The sequence below is a fragment of the Glandiceps talaboti genome, chromosome 15, assembly GCF_964340395.1.
Source record: "Glandiceps talaboti chromosome 15, keGlaTala1.1, whole genome shotgun sequence".
Lineage (NCBI taxonomy): Eukaryota > Metazoa > Hemichordata > Enteropneusta > Spengelidae > Glandiceps > Glandiceps talaboti.
Genome location: NC_135563.1, coordinates 11,439,651 through 11,461,296, shown reverse-complemented (window position 1 = coordinate 11,461,296; position 21,646 = coordinate 11,439,651). Strand labels below are relative to the sequence as shown.

The 21,646-nt window shown below is 35.9% G+C and overlaps 1 protein-coding gene across 1 annotated transcript in view; it reads right to left on the bottom strand.

The window, feature by feature from the left end:
* Positions 1–21,646, bottom strand: part of LOC144446959 (cytoplasmic FMR1-interacting protein 1-like) — a 32,439-nt gene that overhangs the window by 2,516 nt on the left and 8,277 nt on the right. The window contains exons 3-24 of the mRNA XM_078136818.1: positions 20,818–20,919; positions 20,078–20,176; positions 17,294–17,475; positions 16,444–16,669; positions 15,322–15,426; positions 14,795–15,004; positions 13,780–13,899; positions 13,405–13,476; positions 11,903–12,117; positions 11,096–11,243; positions 10,390–10,546; positions 9,798–9,880; positions 9,551–9,624; positions 8,884–8,980; positions 8,029–8,247; positions 6,615–6,734; positions 5,024–5,223; positions 4,500–4,608; positions 3,622–3,765; positions 2,813–2,903; positions 1,875–2,078; positions 331–425 (exon numbers count right to left, since the gene is read on the bottom strand). Of these exons, the coding sequence (XP_077992944.1) occupies positions 331–425; positions 1,875–2,078; positions 2,813–2,903; positions 3,622–3,765; positions 4,500–4,608; positions 5,024–5,223; positions 6,615–6,734; positions 8,029–8,247; positions 8,884–8,980; positions 9,551–9,624; positions 9,798–9,880; positions 10,390–10,546; positions 11,096–11,243; positions 11,903–12,117; positions 13,405–13,476; positions 13,780–13,899; positions 14,795–15,004; positions 15,322–15,426; positions 16,444–16,669; positions 17,294–17,475; positions 20,078–20,176; positions 20,818–20,919 (3,072 nt within the window). The remainder of the gene's footprint in view (positions 1–330; positions 426–1,874; positions 2,079–2,812; positions 2,904–3,621; positions 3,766–4,499; positions 4,609–5,023; positions 5,224–6,614; positions 6,735–8,028; positions 8,248–8,883; positions 8,981–9,550; positions 9,625–9,797; positions 9,881–10,389; positions 10,547–11,095; positions 11,244–11,902; positions 12,118–13,404; positions 13,477–13,779; positions 13,900–14,794; positions 15,005–15,321; positions 15,427–16,443; positions 16,670–17,293; positions 17,476–20,077; positions 20,177–20,817; positions 20,920–21,646) is intronic.

Below are 21,646 nucleotides of genomic sequence, written 5' to 3'. Positions count from 1 at the left end.
ACAATTGTTGCATGTGTCTGTCTTATGCAGAGTGGATTTATATACTTTGTAATGTAATTGTTGCATGTGTCTGTCTCTTGCAGAGGGTGATTATATACATTGTAATACAATTGTTGCATGTGTCTGTCTCTTGCAGAGGGTGATTTATATACATTGTGATACAATTGTTGCATGTGTCCATCTCTTGCAGAGGGTGATTTATATACATTGTAATACAATCGTTGCATGTGTCTGTCTATAGCAGAGGATGATTTATATACATCCTCCACATCACGAAAGATTTTCATTTTGAAAATAAAACAACGCTGTAATGAATGGCAGTTAACCTACCTCTTGAGTTCCTAACCTATCTACTATTGGTAGAATATTCATGTGGACGAACTCTCTCTCCAGTTTCTTTGCCTTAGCTTCTGATTTCTCTCCCTCTGTAAAAAAAAATCATTTTTGTTATCATGAATATCTCAACTAAACTTTATCAGTATGCTGTTATCTCTAAATGTTTCAATACTTAATTGTTTGTGAATAATTTCATATACTCTGGATATCAGCATACATAAACCAAAGAATCCAAGTTTGTACGATATCAAGTTATTTGTTTTAATTTCACATAATAATATAATAATACTAATAATAACGTTGGGTTCTTATATAGCACTTTCCCACTCTGTGCTCAGAGAGCCTTACAATTATTACCCCTGGCACGGATCTACAGTGTCACAATGGCCTTTTACTTCCTCAACTCCCTGGGGAGCACCCAATCCATTGCAGCCTTTATAAGCGCATAGGATTAAAGCATTCACATACAACCTCTATCCTACCAGGTCCCCAATTATACAGCTGGGTTGACTGAAGCACAATCGTAGTTCAAATCTTGCCCAACGGATATTATATGCCAAGAGTCCATGTCTGTGTATGAACACTTTTTTAGCAGTGTATTAACTATATTTGGTATCATACCCTATTCACCTATATAGGCTACAGTAATTAAGTACACACACAAACAGCTGAACATTCCACACAGGTTTTGCACCTCAAAGTACACTTTTTCAATGAAACTGCATTTTCTCAAATTGAACATAACATTACAGATTCAAAACAAAGAAACTGTGTACAAAATTTGTTGCATTACATGTTTGAAATATCAATCCATATCATTATATGGCTAGAGTTTTGAAGACCTTGGTCACAAGGTTGGTTTACTCTCCTAACATTGAACACTCCTACTGCTATAAAACCTTGGTTCAAAACACCACAATTGATTATAAAAAACACTAAAATCAAGAAAGGCGGAGCATCCAACTATCTAATATCTCCAATCATGCAATCAGGTTATTATACTGCCACCTAGAGGTTATATCTAACTTGGGAATTAGTATATCATAGTCACCTTTATGGAAAAACAAAGTATTGTATAGTTTGCCCACTAGAGGTGCTATTTCACAAAGCTGTTGGTCAGAAATGTGGATGCAGAACATTCCCAAACTATGGCATAATTTACAAATTATCCGTTCTCAATATTTCATGGCAAATGTTGATAATAGTCTTGGGGAATTCAAATACTTATGCTTCATAGGTTTTAAGTTGTTTAAGTTACAAATGAAATTGTATTGAGAGAGATTTGGTTGATTGCTTCTTGTACTGCCATGCACTTGACATACATTTTTAAAAGTTTACATGCAAAACTCTGTTTTCCTCAATCTAACCAATTTTTCCCAATGGCTGAAAAGTGGGTAATCAGGATATGGTGTATTTTGATAAGTATTGTTGACCAGGAGAGCCCAGAAGAGAAATGGCTCTTTAGTAAGTTCAGCTGCTTGTGTGTTATAACTTTACAAACTGATTACTTGGCTGTTAGAATCATGACAGTAAAATACCTTTCAAATGTTGCTTTGGGAACACTTTCCTGAATGGACCTGTTACAAGAAGACTGCGTAACTCTTCGTGTGACAAACTTTGCTCCAAAAGAAGACAAAATAAGATAGCATTGCCAAGTTCTCTGAATCTTTGAAACACCTCTGTTCTCAGATCAGCATACTGGACAATGGGAAGTAACTTGGCTTCATAGAAACTGAAAATTCCTGAAACAAGAAGAAAAGTACAAGAAAATAACACCTTTGCACCAATATAGAGCAAATGGGGAAAATGTTACTATTCTTTGTAGGAGCATGGAAAATTAATGCCCTTAGCAGCATAATTTGTAACCACAGCCCTATTTTTGACTATCCCCAGCCATTGTCAACTACCATGAAAGTGCAAAATACACACCAAAACATCTTTAGAATCATATCTGAATGAATAGTGATATGTAGATGATTGAATATGCACAAAGAGGTTTGAAATCAAGAATGTGATGTGTTTGTATTCATCAGCTAGTGCATATTTGAGATACAGGTGGACACACACATGCATGCACACATGCATATATACAGACACATGGGACCTAAATATAGAAATAAAAAATAACTGCCAAAGACCAGACTTTGCACCCATTACACAAGTCACACATCTTCCCTAACTTGTTATTCATGTGTAATTTCATACATGTATTGGGGATATGATTTTATAGATATATATACTATCAACATTATCTCCATAGATGCTTAAATGACCATTTCATATTTTGAAACTTTTAATTTTCATCTCAGCATGGCTGCATGTTATAGCTGGGTTTGAGACACTAACCATCTGTGAGATAGGTCTTAACACATTCATCATTCCTTTAATACCAGAACTGAATGCTACAGTGCTCATCTAGGTATCCAACAGTTACCTATCCTTAACAATCAATATAAATTGGACATTAAAATGATACCTTCAACTCCATATTCAAATCGTGGCAATCCACAAGCTTTGGGCATCACATCCATTAGTGGTTTGACATACACCAACAGGTCACCCTGGATCTGTAAGAATTGATTGATTGATTGATTGATTGATTGATTGATTGATTGATTGATTGATTGATTGATTGATTGATTGATTGATTGATTGATTGATTGATTGATTGATTGATTGATTGATTGATTGATTGATTGATTGATTGATGATTGATTGATTGATTGATTGTCTGCTTCACTGATTTACTAATTCAAATGATTAATTACTTGATCAATCAATTGATAATGGATTAGTTTTTGATTGATTGATTGATTGATTGATCGATTGATTGATTGATTGATTGATTGATGATTGATTGATTGATTGATTGTCTGCTTCACTGATTTACTAATTCAAATGATTAATTACTTGATCAATCAATTGATAATGGATTAGTTTTTGATTGATTGATTGATTGATTGATTGATTGATTGATTGATTGATTGATTGATTGATTGATTGATTGATTGATTGATAATTGGATGAACTGACTGACTGACTGACTGACTGACTGATTGCTTGATAGGGTGAATGGTCCGGTGATTATTAATAAATTAATTCACTGATTGTTCACATAATTCAATTAATTGATAGATGGATGGATGATCAGACATATGAATACATTGTCAATTGTAATTCATTATCAATAGCATGAACTTTTTTAAATTCTAAAACTGGTTTGGAAAGAGCTTACATGTATATGGGAACTCAAAGATGTGCAAAATTGCCAGATAAGTTCCTTACCAGATTCTTCATAGTACTGAGTAGTTCATTGATGATAACAGCAATACCTCCATACTCAAGTAAGTGCACTATGGCAGCAAAGTGAGGTACTCCAACAAAATTGGTATATAGACTGAATATCTTGTTGAAAGCATTGTTCAATACCTACAGAGATAGAACAACTTATGTAGCATGTCTTACAGTGGTTGGGTAGCACACTTTCTGGTGCTAGAGCAGGGTGCCACCTGATAATACGGTGAGCAGTTGAGAAACTGACAGCACAACATAAGTCATGACAGTTGGGCAGGAGTGGCACTTGGTAATATGTGAACATTTCTGACAATGGCAGTACAGCAAAAGTCATAACTGGATGGGAATGCTACCTAGGAAAATTCTGAACGGTTCTGACAATGACAGTACAGCACAACATGATGATACAGGGCAGAAGTGCCACCGAGGAATACCAAGAACATATGTGACAATGGCATTGCAGCACAAGTCATAACACAGCGGTGGCAGTGTCACCTGGAAATATGATGAACATTTCTGACAGAGGTAGTAGAGCACAAGTCATGACAACTGGGCAGGAGTACCACCTGGTAATATTTTGAACATTGCAGAACTGATCATGACATCTAGGCAGTAGTGTCACTCGGTAATAACAGTTCTGACAAGGTCAGTGCAGCACATGTCACGACAAGTGGGAAGGAGTGCCACCTGGTAATATGAATATTTGTAACAATGGCGGTCCAGCACAAGTCATCACAGTTGGGCAGGAGTGCCATCTGGTAATACAATGAGCAGGAGTGAAAATTGCAGTGCAGCACAAATAATGATAAATGGGGAGGAGTTTGAATGAAGTTGCAACCAAATCAATAATAATAGAAAGAATGACATACCTTAGATCCAAACATATAATGAGCCGAGGCTGAAGGTGCCTTGTCTCTCATGTTAGAAGGGTTCTGCACTCCAATAGACAAAAGTGCATGCTCGCTGGCTTTAATAAACCTGTACACAAAACAACAAAAAGTCTGAACAAAATGCCAACCAGCTTCATTTATTTTCTATAGTGGATACACTATATATTCATTATATGCTGATTGGGTGTAAGGGGCCACAATGTTACAAAAAATAAAGTGTCAGTGTAACTGATACCATGGTAATTATAAGGTAACACATGCCTCCATTTGGATAAGTAGATTTGCTGATAGCAAAAGAATGGGCAAAGTGTCATTTATCCAGTGGGGAAAGACGACTAGAAGGGTTGTTGTTCTTTTATTATAGTCAATTAACAGGTGAAACAAAGAAAACAAAAGAAAATCAGTTGTATTCCATCAATCCCCCACTCCCACCAACCCCAAAAAATCCAGGAAAAATACCCAGATCACACCACTGTTCCCTATGTCTCTATTGTAACCCTTACCTGTTTGTAGTAGAGTTGTAGCAATACTGGGGAAGAAATTCCAGATTTAATTCCCAGAAAATATGGAGGGTAATTCTCCCATAGGGTGCCTGTACTGTATGGTTAGCTTCCTGGAACATCTCATCATAGTTAGTTAGAGTCATATGTTCACTAAGTAACTTGTGTGTCAGCCGATTCACTTCTAACAGTGCCTCAAGTTCCTAGAAATGTACATGAAAACTTTGGTTATGACAGTGCCTAAGGTTCCTAGAAATGTACATGGTAATCTTGGTCAAAACATTGCTTCAAGTTCCTAGAAATATACATGGTAATATTAGTCATAAGATTGCTTCAAGTTCCTAGAAATATACAGGGTAATATTAGTCATAACATTGCTTCAAGTTCCTAGAAATATACATGGTAATCTTAGTCATAACATTGCTTCAAGTTCCTAGAAATATACATGGTAATCTTAGTCATAACATTCCTTCAATTTCCTAGAAATATACATGGTATTCTTAGTCATAACATTGCTTCAAGTTCCTAGAAATATACATGGTAATATTAGTTAAAACATTGCTTCAAGTTCCTAGAAATATACATGGTAATCTTCATCAAAACAGTGCTTCAAGTTCCTGGAAATATATCTGGTAACCTTTGTCATAGGTCTGTGAGGTCTGTGACATTGACACTGAAAACTTAAAATTGTACCTAAATTTCCTCTAATGGAGAATTTAGCTTAACAGTAGCTTAATATCCTATAAATGTACATGGAAAGGTTAACTACAACATAGCCAGAAGTTTTAATATATTACATGGAAATTCAACCATAACAGAACCTTAAGTTCCTAGCGATGCACATGGCAAATGTAGTCATTATGAACAAATCCAAATTGATGGTGTTGAAGGTATACAAATGTGAACACCCCAACACTCTCACTGACTTTCAAACAATACATTTACCCACTCTGAAATCATTTTCACAAGAAATATCACAAGAGAGAGAGGGAAAATTGAGGGCTAAAATCAGATGGCTGCACATGACACAGTCTACCAAAATGAGGCTTATAAAACTCAACAAGTTCTTCAAAATTATAATCTGCCACAAAGTTAGCAAAGATTTTTTGGACTAACTGAAAATGGCAATATTTTCTCACAAAAATTTGGTAATTTTGTCAAAGGAGTCTCCAGTACTCATTGTATCATGAACATCACTATCAGTCCAAAAGCTGGTTCTGTACAACACCCCTAGTGGCAAAACAATACAATATGTTATCTTTATGATAACCAGTATATGGAATATGTATACAGTATCATCTAGTCTGTAAATGTAAGACCTAAAAGGTTTACTAACAACTCTGACAACCATCCTCTTCACGAAAAGCCAATACACACAAAATACCTGTATAGCTCTTAAAGGGGAACACCACTCCAGGAAATGCAGACATTTTCATAAACTATGATATTTGGAGAGTTTACCATTATTTTTTTATTCACTTTTCACTGCCGATGTATTTACTTATTCTAATTCCATTTCCTCACTTGATATGTCAATTTTCTTTTCTTTTCGACCTCTGGCAAATAAATATGTAATGTAAATATATGAACTTACCACTATGGCAGTTATATCAGAACTCTCAAATTTGGCAATAGCAACTGCAATGGATTTCTGCATCGCGACTTGAACTCTTTGTGCCACCAGTTTATTGAAATCTATAGACCTTCCCAGCAACTGATAATAAAAAATGCATATAGTCACTAACTATCAGGTTTCTCATTTTCATGAGAAATCATCAAAGTCTGGGTGACAGATCTTTCTCTTACCATTACACAACGTTTCAAATTGAAAGTGTTTTTTTATTAATCTTTATCCCTTCAAAACTTAAAATATGTCTATTAACCACAGGGCTTAGGTGAAAAGAAAATAATTTTGTGTTTCCGATAACATGGCCTTAGAAAATCGGGTAGGTAGGCCAGGATTTTATTTTATTTTATTTCATCTTTTAAATTGTTTTTATTTTTGAAAAATATTGCTTCGACCCAAAACAAACAAAAGTTGGTCAGAATACCCCTTCTGTGATAGGTTGATGACAGATGTACATACATCACTGGGGAAAGAAAACAGATGTGCATGAAGGTCAAGAACACAAAAAAAATGTATCTGTTTGTTTTAAAGGTTTTTAAAATGTTTAGGGTCGGACACTTAAACTAGGGTTATCAGAAACAAACTATTTTTTTTATTTGGCCTTGACAATGTATTTTTTAATAATTGAACCTTTTCTGATCCATTGGTATTGTACAATCACAAAAGCATTTCTGATTCACTGCACCAACAATGTGTAAAATATAGTTTCAGGGGATAAGTTATACATACCAAAAGAGAAATTGCATTGGTACATATATGTTATAATTAGATATTATCCCATAATAGTTTTCTTTGTTCAGCCAAGGAAAATACAAATGACCTAAGGAGCCTTGTCACTACAAGGTGCTGGACAATTAGTAAGAAACTCTTAAGTCATATGTATTTTCTGGCTGAATGAAGAAACATTATTGGGGACAATATAATTATACACAATCAAGCATAATTTATGAAAAATTGGAAAAAATAATTTTGATTTTGAACATTTTTTGACATTTTGATGTTTCAAGCACTGCAGAATCAGTGGCGTAGACAGATTGTCTTGATGTAGAACAATTAAGGTATACAATCTATATATTCTGTTCAAAGACAATACAACAAGTAACACTGAAGTAAAGCACTTTCTCTATCTGCTACACTTGTTTATAGCATTCATATCAAGTGTAAAAGCATACTGTTTCAATTGGTTTATTTACAAGCCTAGCATGTGGCCCTTCTAGTGTGGTCAATTAGCAAATGAAACAGTATACTTTTACACTTGATATGGATGCTACAAACGATTTGTGATACATACAGAAAATGCTTGACTTGGGTGTTATGGGTTGTAACTTGGCTTTAGCATGGGGTAACACACCATAGAGAGTATATACTACAATACATTTACCTGTACATGTCTCTGTTTGAGCAGTGACTCATATTTATTGGACTGTTGATGCTGACCAGGTATATTCAACAAATGAGTAAACTTTTTGTAGTTGGCAAGTTGTTGTTGGCATTCTTTTTGAAATTTAGTGTCCAATAACATGAGGGCAGCTCGTTGCTTGTAGAAAACAAATATCTGGTTACTGAGTTTGTAGACAAACTGATCAAAACACAAGTTCACCTGTAAAACAAACACAATTATATATTATTCCCTTATATTTTTCTTCATACAGCCAGTTGTCACTATGTGTCGACAACCCTTAGGTCATGAGTATTTTCTGGCTGAATGAAGAAGAACATAATTACACCAGCACCAGTAATATCAGAGAAAAAAAGGGACGGTAATGGGTATTTTGAATGTTTTAACTCGTATTTCAAACACGGCAGAACAAATGATGTAGACAAGCATTGTCATAACATAGACGCACGTTGTCACGTCTTACAATGACCAGAGTATACATTCCATATTTTTTGTTTTAAATGGCTTGCGCATGGTATAATGTGTATTAATCGTTGTTAAACTTTGTTGAAAGTTTCTAAAAGCAAACTTTCAAAGGTTTGACTGCTTAGATATACATACATGATTACCTTTTATCATTTATAGTTTTGTCACATTTATAATCAAGTCATAGATTGAGGTAACAAAGTTAATGAATACGCTTGAAATTTAAATACATCCATGAGATGTGACAGTTTGTGCCTATTTTAATTCATTTTTCCCCTTTTTATTTTTACATTAACATATGTAATAAATCCAATCATGCCACCACCATAACTGAAGAGGGCGCTCTTCATTCTAAAGATCCATTACCCATACCTCAGCTTCAGCTTCATCATACAGAAACTGTTTCTTAAATTTGGTTAGTGCATACTGTGCACTGTCGTTGTACAGATCAAGGGGGTAGAATACATATCTATAGAGAAATCACAGATAACACGTGTCATTGATTTATCTAATCTCAATACCAACACATTTTTTTTATTCAACCAATTTTTTTCTTCAAACTGGCATGAAATTTACATACAAATGATCTATGCATACCAATGTATGATTAGTTTGAACGGTGGCCTACAAAGTTCATTGGGTTGAAAGCCAGTCAATGGTCTTGTACTATGCAAAGCACTGTTTTAATTGATTGCACTCTACAAGCTAGACACCGTAAACTTCAACTTACATATATTTGTATAGTCATAGGGGAAGAGGGGTGTCAGGAGAGAGGTTTGCATGCTATGAGAAGAATTGAATCCTGTAGAACCATTGGATTGTATTACGCTTTTCAGGGAGTTAAAGAAGTGTCCCTTTCCTGTTTTCAGTCCAAGGCAGGGTTTAATAAGCACTTTGAGCACAGTGTGGATTAACGTAAACGCAATCAAATATTACATTATTATTGTGATTATTCTCAAACACATGGAGAGAAAAAAGGTCAAATCATACAATATTGTCCATCCATAACATAGCCTAACAAGACAAACAAATTACTTACTGCATCATGGAAGGTTCCTTGGAGGCCAAAATATGATCTGTCAAAATCCATGGCATTGACATTTCTATGGGGAACTGAAGGGAAAATATCAGAGGTTAAAGGTCAACTATTACCACCACCATAAAAAAAAACTAAAGGAACCATGTCAGAAGTTAAATCCAATATGGTCTGTACAAATTATCATGTACATCATACATTCAATCTGATATTTTCATTACTACATCTATACACATGTATATACTCTTACCTGAATTCTCTTGCCCATGGTCATTTCTAGGTAAAACTCCCTGTACCAGAACTGAGACAGATCAGCACATTCCTGTAAGGCCTCTACAATAAGAAATCACCACAAAGAATAGAATTGTTAGTTTCTATTAAAATTCACATAAAAAAATTGTATGGAAAGCAAATCCAAAGTTGTCAGTTATATCTGACCAGTATCATTCTAGGGATGTACACACTATTTCATATGTCTTAAGACCTGTCAACAAAGTTGTACTGAAAAGCTAGGATATTGATGCCTGCATCACGATTGATGGCCTTCTCCATGTATGTATATTCTCTCAAAATGGCTGTCTGTACATCTGCCTGCTTGCCTGTCTGTCTGCAGCGTCTGTCTGTCTTTCTGTCTGTCTGTCTGTCTGTCTGTCTATCTATCTATCCACCCATCCATTCATCTCTCCCTTCCCGCCCTTCTTCCCCCTCTCCTAACTAACCAACCCTCTTTTTTGGCAAAGGTTCATTCTGAGTATACATAAATCAGTGTACTTAGTGCATGGACTTCAGGTAAAAGTGGTACCTCAGTTACAATCTATGCGTATTTCAAAATGTTGACTTACCTGAAAAATTCAACATGTGATTATAAAAGAAGGATCTCTTGTGAAAATTTGATATGGACTCCAAGGATGGTCCATCAATTTCTTTCTTCATTGTTTTCTTACCACCCAGACTTCTATCAGCAATCAGGGACTCAGACATTGTACGTGTCATGTAAAGCTATTAAGGTAGAAAAAACATATACAGTGTTCTTTCCAGGATAGATTGTGGAGTCATGATGGGTGAATGGTTAGCGTGACTGGCTTGGAATCTACAGGTTGCAGGTTCGAGCCCTGTCGCTGCCTGCTGTTTGTTTCTGAGTGGCTAAAGTCCTTGGTCAAGATTTGAACCACGACTGTGCTTCAGTCAACCCAGCTGTATAATTGGGGACCTGGTAGGATGTAGGTTGCAATGTGAAGGCTTTAATCCTATGCGCTTAAATGGCTGCAATGGATTGTATGCTCCCCGGGGAGTTGAGGAAGACTAAAGGGCCGTTGTGCCGTTCTGATCCGAGCCAGGGGTAATAATTGTAAAGCGCTTTGAGCACGGTGTGGGAAAGCACTATATAACAACCGAACATTATTCATTATTGCAAGGATGTCACAAATTTGCATATTCATTTACATATAAATACTGTGGTAATTTGCATATTGGTTTGCATAGTGATCAGCCTATAATATGCATGTCTTCAACACTGGAACAAACTCTGACATGTTTATTTTAACATACCTGTGTACTTGATGGCCCTACTTTTCGCTGCCCTCTCTTAATAACATATCCAGACTTGGGATCCTTTTCGCCTTTTAATGCTGGGTCACCTAATGGCTCGTTCCCCTCCAACCAGTCAGCACTACTATCTCTTATACCTCTTAAAATGCTGCAAACAATACAATATATATAATTTGGAAGTTATCAGGAAGTTCTCATGCACTTGTAGAAAAACTGAAATTTCATCATGAACACAAACAACAAAATACAAATATTCCAACAAAATGCATACTGGCAAACAAGACACATCAGAGAAAGAGTAAGTCATATATATGTATACACACCCACAGTCACATACTCGAATACATGCACACATACACCCATGCACGCATGCACACATGCATCACGCATGCACACACACACAAACATGTTGTACAGTCACATACATACACATACACACACACAGTCACACATGCACATGTATACTCACACACATGCAGCAACACAGGAATTAATGCATGCATTAAACACACACACACACACACACACACACACACACACACACACAAATACACATACACATACACACACACTCACACACACACACACAAAGAAAGGAAAAGAATAATGAAATGAAAGCTCTTGATGTAGGTATACATTATTAGAAATATCAAAACTAGAGTTGAAGTGCTACAAGTTAGCCTGTATGACACAATCATGCGACACTATCAGTCACCACTTCATGCCATAAAGTGACAATGAATTAGGGCAGAATAACCCTACACATCTAACAGACCAAGTTGAAGCTGACAGACTGACTAAGCTTACCTAACTACAAGTGTCTTTTTCTTCTTGGTGGCAGTCCTGACTGCATCTCTGAGTTTCATCTGTGAATACTCCTGAATCTCGTTATAGATAGTTGCCAGAATAGCTTGAGTAAAGACGTTATCCATTCTGTACATCAGTTGTTGTAGGCCTTTGATCATGGCTATCACCTCTATCAAGGCAAACTTTTCTCCGTCTGTGTAGTTATACCTAGTTGCCTGAAATGAGTGACAACACACAATATTCATACAACAAGTACTTAAATCTGCATTAAAGTATCCAAAATGACCATTCCCAAACACCTTCACAACACAGGAGGGTTTTAGACCTTTGATCATGGCTTTCAGTCAATTAATATCTTGCTACTGTTCTCATATTGCCAATCAGATGATAATCTGTTAACTGGGCAAAAACCTCTAGGAATTACTTACCCTCTCATACACCTGTACTTTCCTACTGGAAGTACATTTGTACTTCCCCTCTCATACACCTGTACTTTCCTACTGGAAGTACTTACCCTCTCATACACCTGTACTTTCCTACTGGAAGTACTTACCCTCTCATACACCTGTACTTTCCCATTGGAAGTACTTCCCTTCTCATACCTCAGTACTTTCCTAGTGGAAGTACTTCCCCTCTCATACCCCTGTACTTTCCTACTGGAAGTACTTCCCTTCTCATACCTCAGTACTTTCCTAGTGGAAGTACTTCCCCTCTCATACCCCTGTACTTTCCTAGTGAAAGTACTTCCCCTCTCATACCCCTGTACTTTCCTACTGGAAGTACTTCCCCTCTCATACCCCTGTACTTTCCTAGTGGAAGTACTTACCCTCTCACACACCTGTACTTTCCTACTGGAAGTACTTCCCCTCTCATACACCTGTACTTTCCTACTGGAAGTACTTCCCCTCTCATACACCTGTACTTTCCTACTGGAAGTACTTCCCCTCTCATACACCTGTACTTTCCTACTGGAAGTACTTCCCCTCTCATACACCTGTACTTTCCTACTGGAAGTACTTCCCCTCTCATACACCTGTACTTTCCTACTGGAAGTACTTCCCCTCTCATACACCTGTACTTTCCTACTGGAAGTACTTACCCTCTCATATTGTCTCAGTACTTTCCTACAGGAAGTACTTACCCTCTCATACCTCAGTACTTTCCTACTAGAAGTACTTACCCTCTCATACACCTGTGTAAGTACTTACCCTCTCATACCTCAGTACTTTCCTACTAGAAGTACTTACCCTCTCATACACCTGTGTAAGTACTTACCCTCTCATACCTCTGTACTTTCCTACTGGAAGTACTTACCATCTCATATTGTCTCAGTACTTTCCTACTGGAAGTACTTACCCTCTCACACACCTGTGTAAGTACTTACCCCCCTCATACCTCAGTACTTTCCTACAGGAAGTATTTACCCTCTCACACCCCTGTACTTTCCTACAGGAAGTACTTACCCACTCACACCCCTGTACTTTCCTACAGGAAGTACTTACCCTCTCATACTCCTCTGCTTCCTTGTTTGGACAAAGTGTATCACTGACAGGATGGACTAGTTTCCAGGAAAACTATCAACAGAACAGACCATGAGATATTTTAGCAACTATGAGTGTCTGAAAAGAGTCAATTTATCATCTTAACCATTGGTCAGGACATATTTAAAGGCTAATATATTCACAAACTTTCTTTGGCAAAAAAACGAGTTTGATGCAACCACTGTGGCTTTCAGTCAGTGAAAAATACACATGAAGCACTGGATATTTTCATGTTAAAACTAAAATCACTTCTCTGAGAAATATGTAATTTCAAAAATGTTTAAACATGTAAATATTTATATGATTGTGTGTAATTAGTTTGTAGGTACAACCCACCATCTCCATTACATGGGAAGTCCAATTTCCAAGCATTTTCAAGCCTCTCAATGCCAAGTCATAGAGGTCTTTCCGCTGGTGAACATTTACACCAACTTTCTTGTCTGTATGCACCAACAGCTGAGTGTGAAAAGTAACAGAGGGAAAACAACACTATAAATTTGAACAGTAAGCAACATATGCTTCTCGATGCACACAGTATTTATTGATCAACTTTGTCAGACTGAAAACCTGCAAAATACATAACATGTTGCTGAATATTGTTTCACACACACAACTAAAATTACAAAAGGCTGTCAATGTTCAGGTAATTCACAACTTTTAAAAATCTTTTTTAATCTCTGAATGTTTTCCCTGTGCTTCTACCAACATACATTCAAAAAGTATTTTTTTAAGTCTGTGAGTATACATTTTTATTAGTAACTATTCTTACATATGTACTAGAGATTATTTGCACCATTGTGCATGTATACTACAAATGTAGTTGTACTGGCACTGCAGTGCATACATTACTGCATACATGCATGCAAATGATATGCAAATGATATGCAAATGAGGCATGATTGTCTCTTGTACATGGAAGGGTGGAATAACACAGTACCATTTTTATAGAAATTTGCTATTTTGGATAAACATATGTAATAATAACAGAAACCCATTCTGCATGGATTCCAGTGTGGGTACTCAGGGATATTTGCACTTGTGCTTGCAACTTGTTTTCTGATACACTTTCACTGCCTACGCTCATCAAAGTACAGGTGCAGAGAACACTGCAGCACTTGTGAAAATACCCAGAGTATGCCACACTTGCACTTGTGCATCACAGGTTCTGTCATATTATTACAAATACACGAAGTCTCTGATTTGTTCACTAAACAACAAGTCTTTGTTGAAGACACAGTGAGATGCATACATTCCATACAATATCTCATCTTTGTGCCAGGTTTTGAATGAGATCAGATTGCTCTGAAACACATCCAGAGAGGATTTTTTTGTTGAGTGTATGGTAACATACCTTACTACTATAAGCAGTCACATCACTAATGTAGGCAGTGTGTTCTGCACTGATCCTGGGCAGTTGTTCCACAATATTATAAGGTAGATTAGAACTACTACTACCACCACAGCTCCAACGTGATTTATTATCTGAGTAGTTGGCACTGTTTTGAATATATGAAAACAAAACAATCTGCATATCACCGTACAGCGGCACCACTGGTAAATTCTGTAAATATACAAACAACATACAATCAATATACAATCAACATTTTTCATGACTAAGGGTCAGTTAAGGGCAGTATGTAAAATTCACCAGAGTTCTCTAGTTCAGTATAATAATCAACCAAAACAATGGTACAACTGTGGTTCAGTAGTTATTAAGGGCAGTATGTAATTTACCAGAGTTCTCTAGTCAGTTTAATCAACCAACACAATGGTACAACATATTGGAATTCCTGATATTTTGATAGTTTTTCATGTTAAAAAGTTTGTTTTCTATTGCAAATAACAAGAAAATTCAAGCATTCCCATTCTAAGACATACCTTGAAAAATTTGTCAATTTTGGATAGATTGAGCTTCTTCTTGTTTTCCATCTTGTAAATGTTACTAACTGTACCATCAATGAGGAATAAACAAAACCCCATTACCTGTCAAATAGAAACATATATCATTACCATGCATTATATCGTGCATGAGCCATTTAGAACAAAAAATATGCAATATATACTCTGGTTGTTCTACGTCACGACAACGCATATCAACATCACTGGTTTTGCTGTGTTCAAAATATGAGTCAAAACGTTCAAAATTGTCATTACTTTCCCCGATTTTTCTTTGATATTACTGGTGCTGGTATAAATATGCTATTCTCCAATATTTTTCTTCATTCCACTGCAAAATACTCGTGACCTAAGTATTGTATCACTGACTACTTGCACTGTGCACATGCCGACATCTGTACAGCAGTGCAATACTGAAAACATTATTGCATACCTGTATGCAAATGAGCATGCAAACGAGACTGTCCCTTGCACACTAAAATAATGTGAACAACTAGTCTGATTTCTACTGAAATTTGTTGGTTTGTACACATCTAAAATTATTTGTATGGAAATTTGTTATTTTGTACACAGAAATAATGTAAACAAATAGTTCAGAAATTTGCTGTTTTGGGGAAATATATGCAACACACATAATTAAAAAAAAGTCTGAATGCCAGAGTAGATACTCGGCATAGTTTAACTCATGCTCACAGCATATTCTGTTCACAAAGTACTATATAGGTCAGTAATGTAAGAACCTGAATACTAAGGACATGCAATGGAAAACTTTGGTGTATGTATTGTATATGTAATAACATAATGAATGTAGTTCTGACTGTAGTACACAGTGCTACAGTGTTTTTGCTAAGTTTGGGGAACCCCGGTAACAGAAAGGGAGAAAGGGGTTTATTAAAATGGCAGTGTTTCCAAATTGAGTTTACGGTAATTTTATTTGGGAACCCAGGTAAAATGACATGGAAACCCTGGTAGATTTTACCTACTTTAATAGCACCCTTAGCAAAAACACTGTGTTATATACTAGTATATATATATCATGGCTTTATAAAATTAGTTTTTTTTTAACTGGAAAATTCATAAATTCTAAATACTTTGACTACAGACCTTTAGTAACATGTGCTTTTCACTTGGTGTCAGATACAATTTGTCTTCATAGTGATACATACAGATGTTGATAATATCAGCCAGCAAATCTTCAAATCCTGGTATAGCTTCTAAGTTCTTTTTTAATGTGTTGGACATTTCATCATGTTGTGCCAGGAACAGGGTCAATCTTTGGGTTTCATCCATGGCTATAGGGTCTGATAGCTGCTTTAATGACTGCTTGGCCCTGTTTTAACACATCAAAGAATATTGACTACTTGGCTGTATGCCAACAGATAAATGAATGAATGTATGTATGTATGTATGTATGTATGTATGTATGTATGTTGTATGTATGTTGTATGTATATGTATGTATGTATGTATGTATGTGTGTGTGTGTGTGTGTGTGTGTATGTATGTATGTATGTATGTATGTATGTATGTATGTATGTATATGTATATGTATGTATGTATGTATGTGTACGTGTGTGCGTGCATGCATGCGTGTATGTATGTAAGCATGCATGCATGCATTATGTATGTGGATGGATGGATGGATGGATGGATGGAAGGAAGGAAGCATGTATGCATGTGTCAGTCTCTGTCTGGACGGATGGATGGATGGATGGATGGATGCAGGGATGGATGGATGGATGGATGGTAGGACGGATGGTAGGATGCAAGGATGGATACATGGATATAATGAAGAAGTTTGAACTGAGATCCCCATATACCATTTAGTATCATATGAAATATTTACTATTTTAGCAAAAAAGTAATAAAACAATCTCTCTCTCCCTCCCCCTCCCTCCCTCCCTCTTTCTGTCCGTCCGTCCCTCCCTCTCTCTCTCCCTCCCTCTCTCTCTCACCTCTTGTATGAAGCATGGTCATTTCGTGTGCTAGCTTTCATATTCTTTAGGGCATCCAACACAGCAAACATATTGAGGAACTTGCCAAGTGTCAAGAGATACGATTCAGACACAAAATCATTTTTCTTGGCTTGGTGACATAAACTCTTGACTTCATCACAAAACTTTGTAATGGCAAGTTTCTGGGAAATGAAAAACAAAGACACGAATCTTAGAATCAATTTTCAATTTTCAAATTTTTTTTTTTACTAACTAATATTCCCTGTACACCACACAGGACATAAAACATCCTCTGTAACTTGAAGAAGAAAAACAAAAGATTGTGCATTTTGGTCATGCCAACGTGGTCTCATGAGTGGAGGTGTAAATCATAATGATACTGTAATAGGAACGAGACTAGCCATTTAGCGCCTGTGAACTATTACGATACATATTTTACAAGTGGTCTTATTATTATGAGAGTTTCAAACCAGCATTTGGACCAGGTGCACTTTCAGGGAACAAAACATTTTGTCATTATGTGGTCAGGGCAACCCGGCCCTCTCACAAATGATATATTGTACATGTTGAACATGAAAAACAAAGATGGTGGCACATTGAAATAGAAAATTGTAGGATTTTGTTTAGTTTATTGATGACAAGACAACATGCATACCTAAAACATACCATTGTTATACTGGACACAAGAATAAAGGTTCAACTCCTACACATGTCACTTTTCTTTCCTCAGTTTTATTTCATTTCAAATATTTGGGTGAGTTTGTTTCATAGTGAGTCTTATCAAAGAGCCTGTATACAAATGTACTTACATTGTGTGTAATATTCTTATGTATTCACCAAGTGATCTTTGACCTGTCACTATGGCAGACCTCAAGTTATTTTGCCCTTTTCAATGTTGGTCAAATCATCACACATAACATTATGTTTATGAGTATTTGCAATTCTAAATACCATGAACACTTGTAAATGGTCAATTTCATGAACTTCTTTGCTGAGATGAATTACAACTGATGTGCGCAAAGTACAAATGTAACCCTACACAAAAAAATTATGTTTGCCTATGAATTGAGACTTCATGGCCACATATTGGCTTTATAGGCAAATCACATCATTCTTCCACCTTCTATCGTCCTGGGTCATCTGCGAAAAACTATCACAACTATCAGTTCAAGAACAAAAGGTTTCAAAACATGTGCTGAATATTTGGTTCCTGAATCCTCCCTACAAGTGAGGGCTATGATATGATTGTTGAATACTGTGACATAACCTCCTTCAAAAAAATTCATAATTTTCACTAGTTTCGAGGACAAAGGTTAGTTGCATTCTAAAACCATTCTGTTAACTTTATTTTAGATCAAGGAACGTTCATTGTCCTAAAATAAAATGAACAGTATTTTGACTGGTTTAGAATGCAACCAAGTTAAGCTTTAATATAATGGGAAGTGATTATTTTGTTCAAAGGAGGATACAGTACTTCATTATCATACTCCTCACTTCTAGTCCTAGACTGTAAGATACGTTGTGACATTTCACTTTCATCGGCCTCCTCGTGTTAGGGGTTGGCCGATGTTTGAGGGCGCCCTGTCATGGCGTACCTTACAGACTATGACAGACTATTCTAGTCCAAGAGAGCTATTTCTGAACAGCACTCCTAGTGGCCACATTATGCAATCTTTTGTCTTTCTCATGACCGGAATAAGGCGTATTGAAAGTTGACTATAAAACCACATGTTTTGAAACAAGATATGCTTAAACTGGAAAAAAAAAAACATATCAAATTTGCTTGAATCTAAACTACTGCATGAGTAGAATTACGATAAGTCACCATCAATTAAATTCTGTGTTTGCCATCGCTTGTGGGTAGATTTGACGGTAGATTTAGAAAAAACAAACACATTTCGTTTTGCTCAAATTTCCACACACGACATACTATTGTAAATGGAAAGATTGTTCAAATATCTTCAGAATAACTAACCATATATCTATTAAATAGTTCTTTAAGACAATCAAACTTTGGATTTTGACATTTATATTTCACCAGGGTAGTAGATTTAGGTATAAACAGAATATGAATCAACAGAAAAGTGAATTTACATGACATGCTAATATTGTGGGTTTTTTTCTGTGTTTGTATTTTTCCAGTCTGCCTGGTAGGTTTTGAGGAAATTCAAGGACAGCAAACAAAGTATTTAGTTGACGGCGCCTAACAAAAAAGCAAAAACTTAAAAATCCACTCTGTTTTAGAGTTTACATGCTTTGTATGTATCAGATGTGATTCAATTTATTAATTCTAATGGAATTTCATTTCTTAGTCAAAAAGGAACTAAAATGTCAAAATTGCAAAAAATGAAGTACTGAACAGTAAATTATATCTGTACACAAAGGTTATTAAAAATCCATTATGAATATAACTTTAGTAATTTTGAATTTATCAATGGCAAATTCAAACAAAAAATATACTACTACATTGTTTTTGACATTGATACTAAGGAGATTAATAAACAGTTCCATTCATTCCTTGCATCAAGTAATTGTTCCAGTTATGATATTACTAATGCTCTTTTGTTATTTTTTTTCCTGGTTTTACTTCCATTTACTCTATATTTATTTATAAGTACAGACCATCTAATGCTAAAATGGTTCACCAAAATCATTACATGTAACTCTTAAAATAAACTGTTTGGATTGACCAGTTTCATAAATTTTATTATTCTTATTTCAGGTTTTAGCAGCCTAAAGTGACATATATCATCTCAGAACAAATGTTAGCCATCAAGTACCTACCTGAAACTTCATCAAGTTGATCAGCTTGGTTATCTCTGGTTCTAGTACATTGACAATGGCTTCATAAATCTCCATTCTGTTTTCCTGGTTTGCTTGGACCTACACACAAAAAACAGGATATGTGAAGGATATACAATGAGGTGAATGAGTGCTGAGTTGTATAAGCTACTAATACCACATCTCCCTTTGTGGTGATAACTTGACATTGTTCATAGTACAACTGCATCCCCATCTCTTATTTTCATACATACACATGCATTCAAACTCAAACTAGGTCACATTGATTGATTGTCATGGCAACATGGTATTCACGATGAATCGGATATACGTGCTAACTACATGACATTTCATTTCCTATAATGTACAACAGGATAATATGGAATCCATGCTAACAACAGGACATTCCATTTCATATATTGTAGAACAGTATAGCTTGGAAAGATTGTACATGTAGTGACTGATCAGTCAACCAAGCTGTATACATGGGACCTGGTAGGACAGCAGTTGCAATGTGAATGCTTAATCCTATGTGTTTATAGAGGCTGCAATGGATTGTACATTCTTTGTATACTCTCAGGTAGTTGAGAAAGATAAAGAGCAACTGTGTTGTTATTGCCTTAGGTACATGCCAGGGTTAATAATTGTAAAAAAAAAAAAACTGAGCACATGGACCAAACAGTGGGAAAGTGCTATACATGTATCATAACTAACATTACCATTTTATCACAGATAGTACTTACTGTAGGATGTGCCCTGCTACAACTTCTCCATGTATAAAGTGTTACTGCATAACCACGCCCTTCTTCCAACAATTCATTCTGGCCAATTTGAGAGAGAGAAAACTATTCAGATACACTGTATCACAGTGTAATGAAAACAACAACGATTCAAAGCATTAACAATTCTATTTCCTTAAAATACTATATCATCAAACAAGCCTCTGGTCATTGAAAACAAAATCCCAACTACAACATATTTTAATGTACATAAATGTAAGTTAGGGTTATCTAAAAGTTGACATTACTCCATAGAAGTTGATACAATTAATGGGACTTGGTTACGAACATGTGAACATTTTCCAGGTGTTCATTTCCTTTGCACAAGTGTTGAATGAATTTCTCTTGTTTTATTAAAAACAAAGTGAGCAATTAGATTTGAAATGCTGTTCACTGCTGTACATACTACGTCACTCTATACCATCATTTGTTCATTTTCTATTTTCAATATTACTGTAGCACGAGACTAGTCCTAGCAGTGATTTTCTTTCATTTGGGAAAGAATACGTGCCTGGGAATATGATGTGTTATAAAACACTTATTGCCTGACCTTATTCGGGCACTAGTAGACGTCATATTACCCCTCATTCTGTTATAATATAGCAACTATTTCTACTCTAAGGCTCAGGAAATAGTTGCTGCAATTAACAGCCCTCAAGGTAATAGATGTCTACTTGTGCCCTCACAGCTAGCCAGGCGCAGACCTAGTGTAGACCTAAGTATAAACACAGTCTATGTCAAAAAAATGAATGCTACATATACAGATTAGATTAGATGAAAATACAGAAGATAT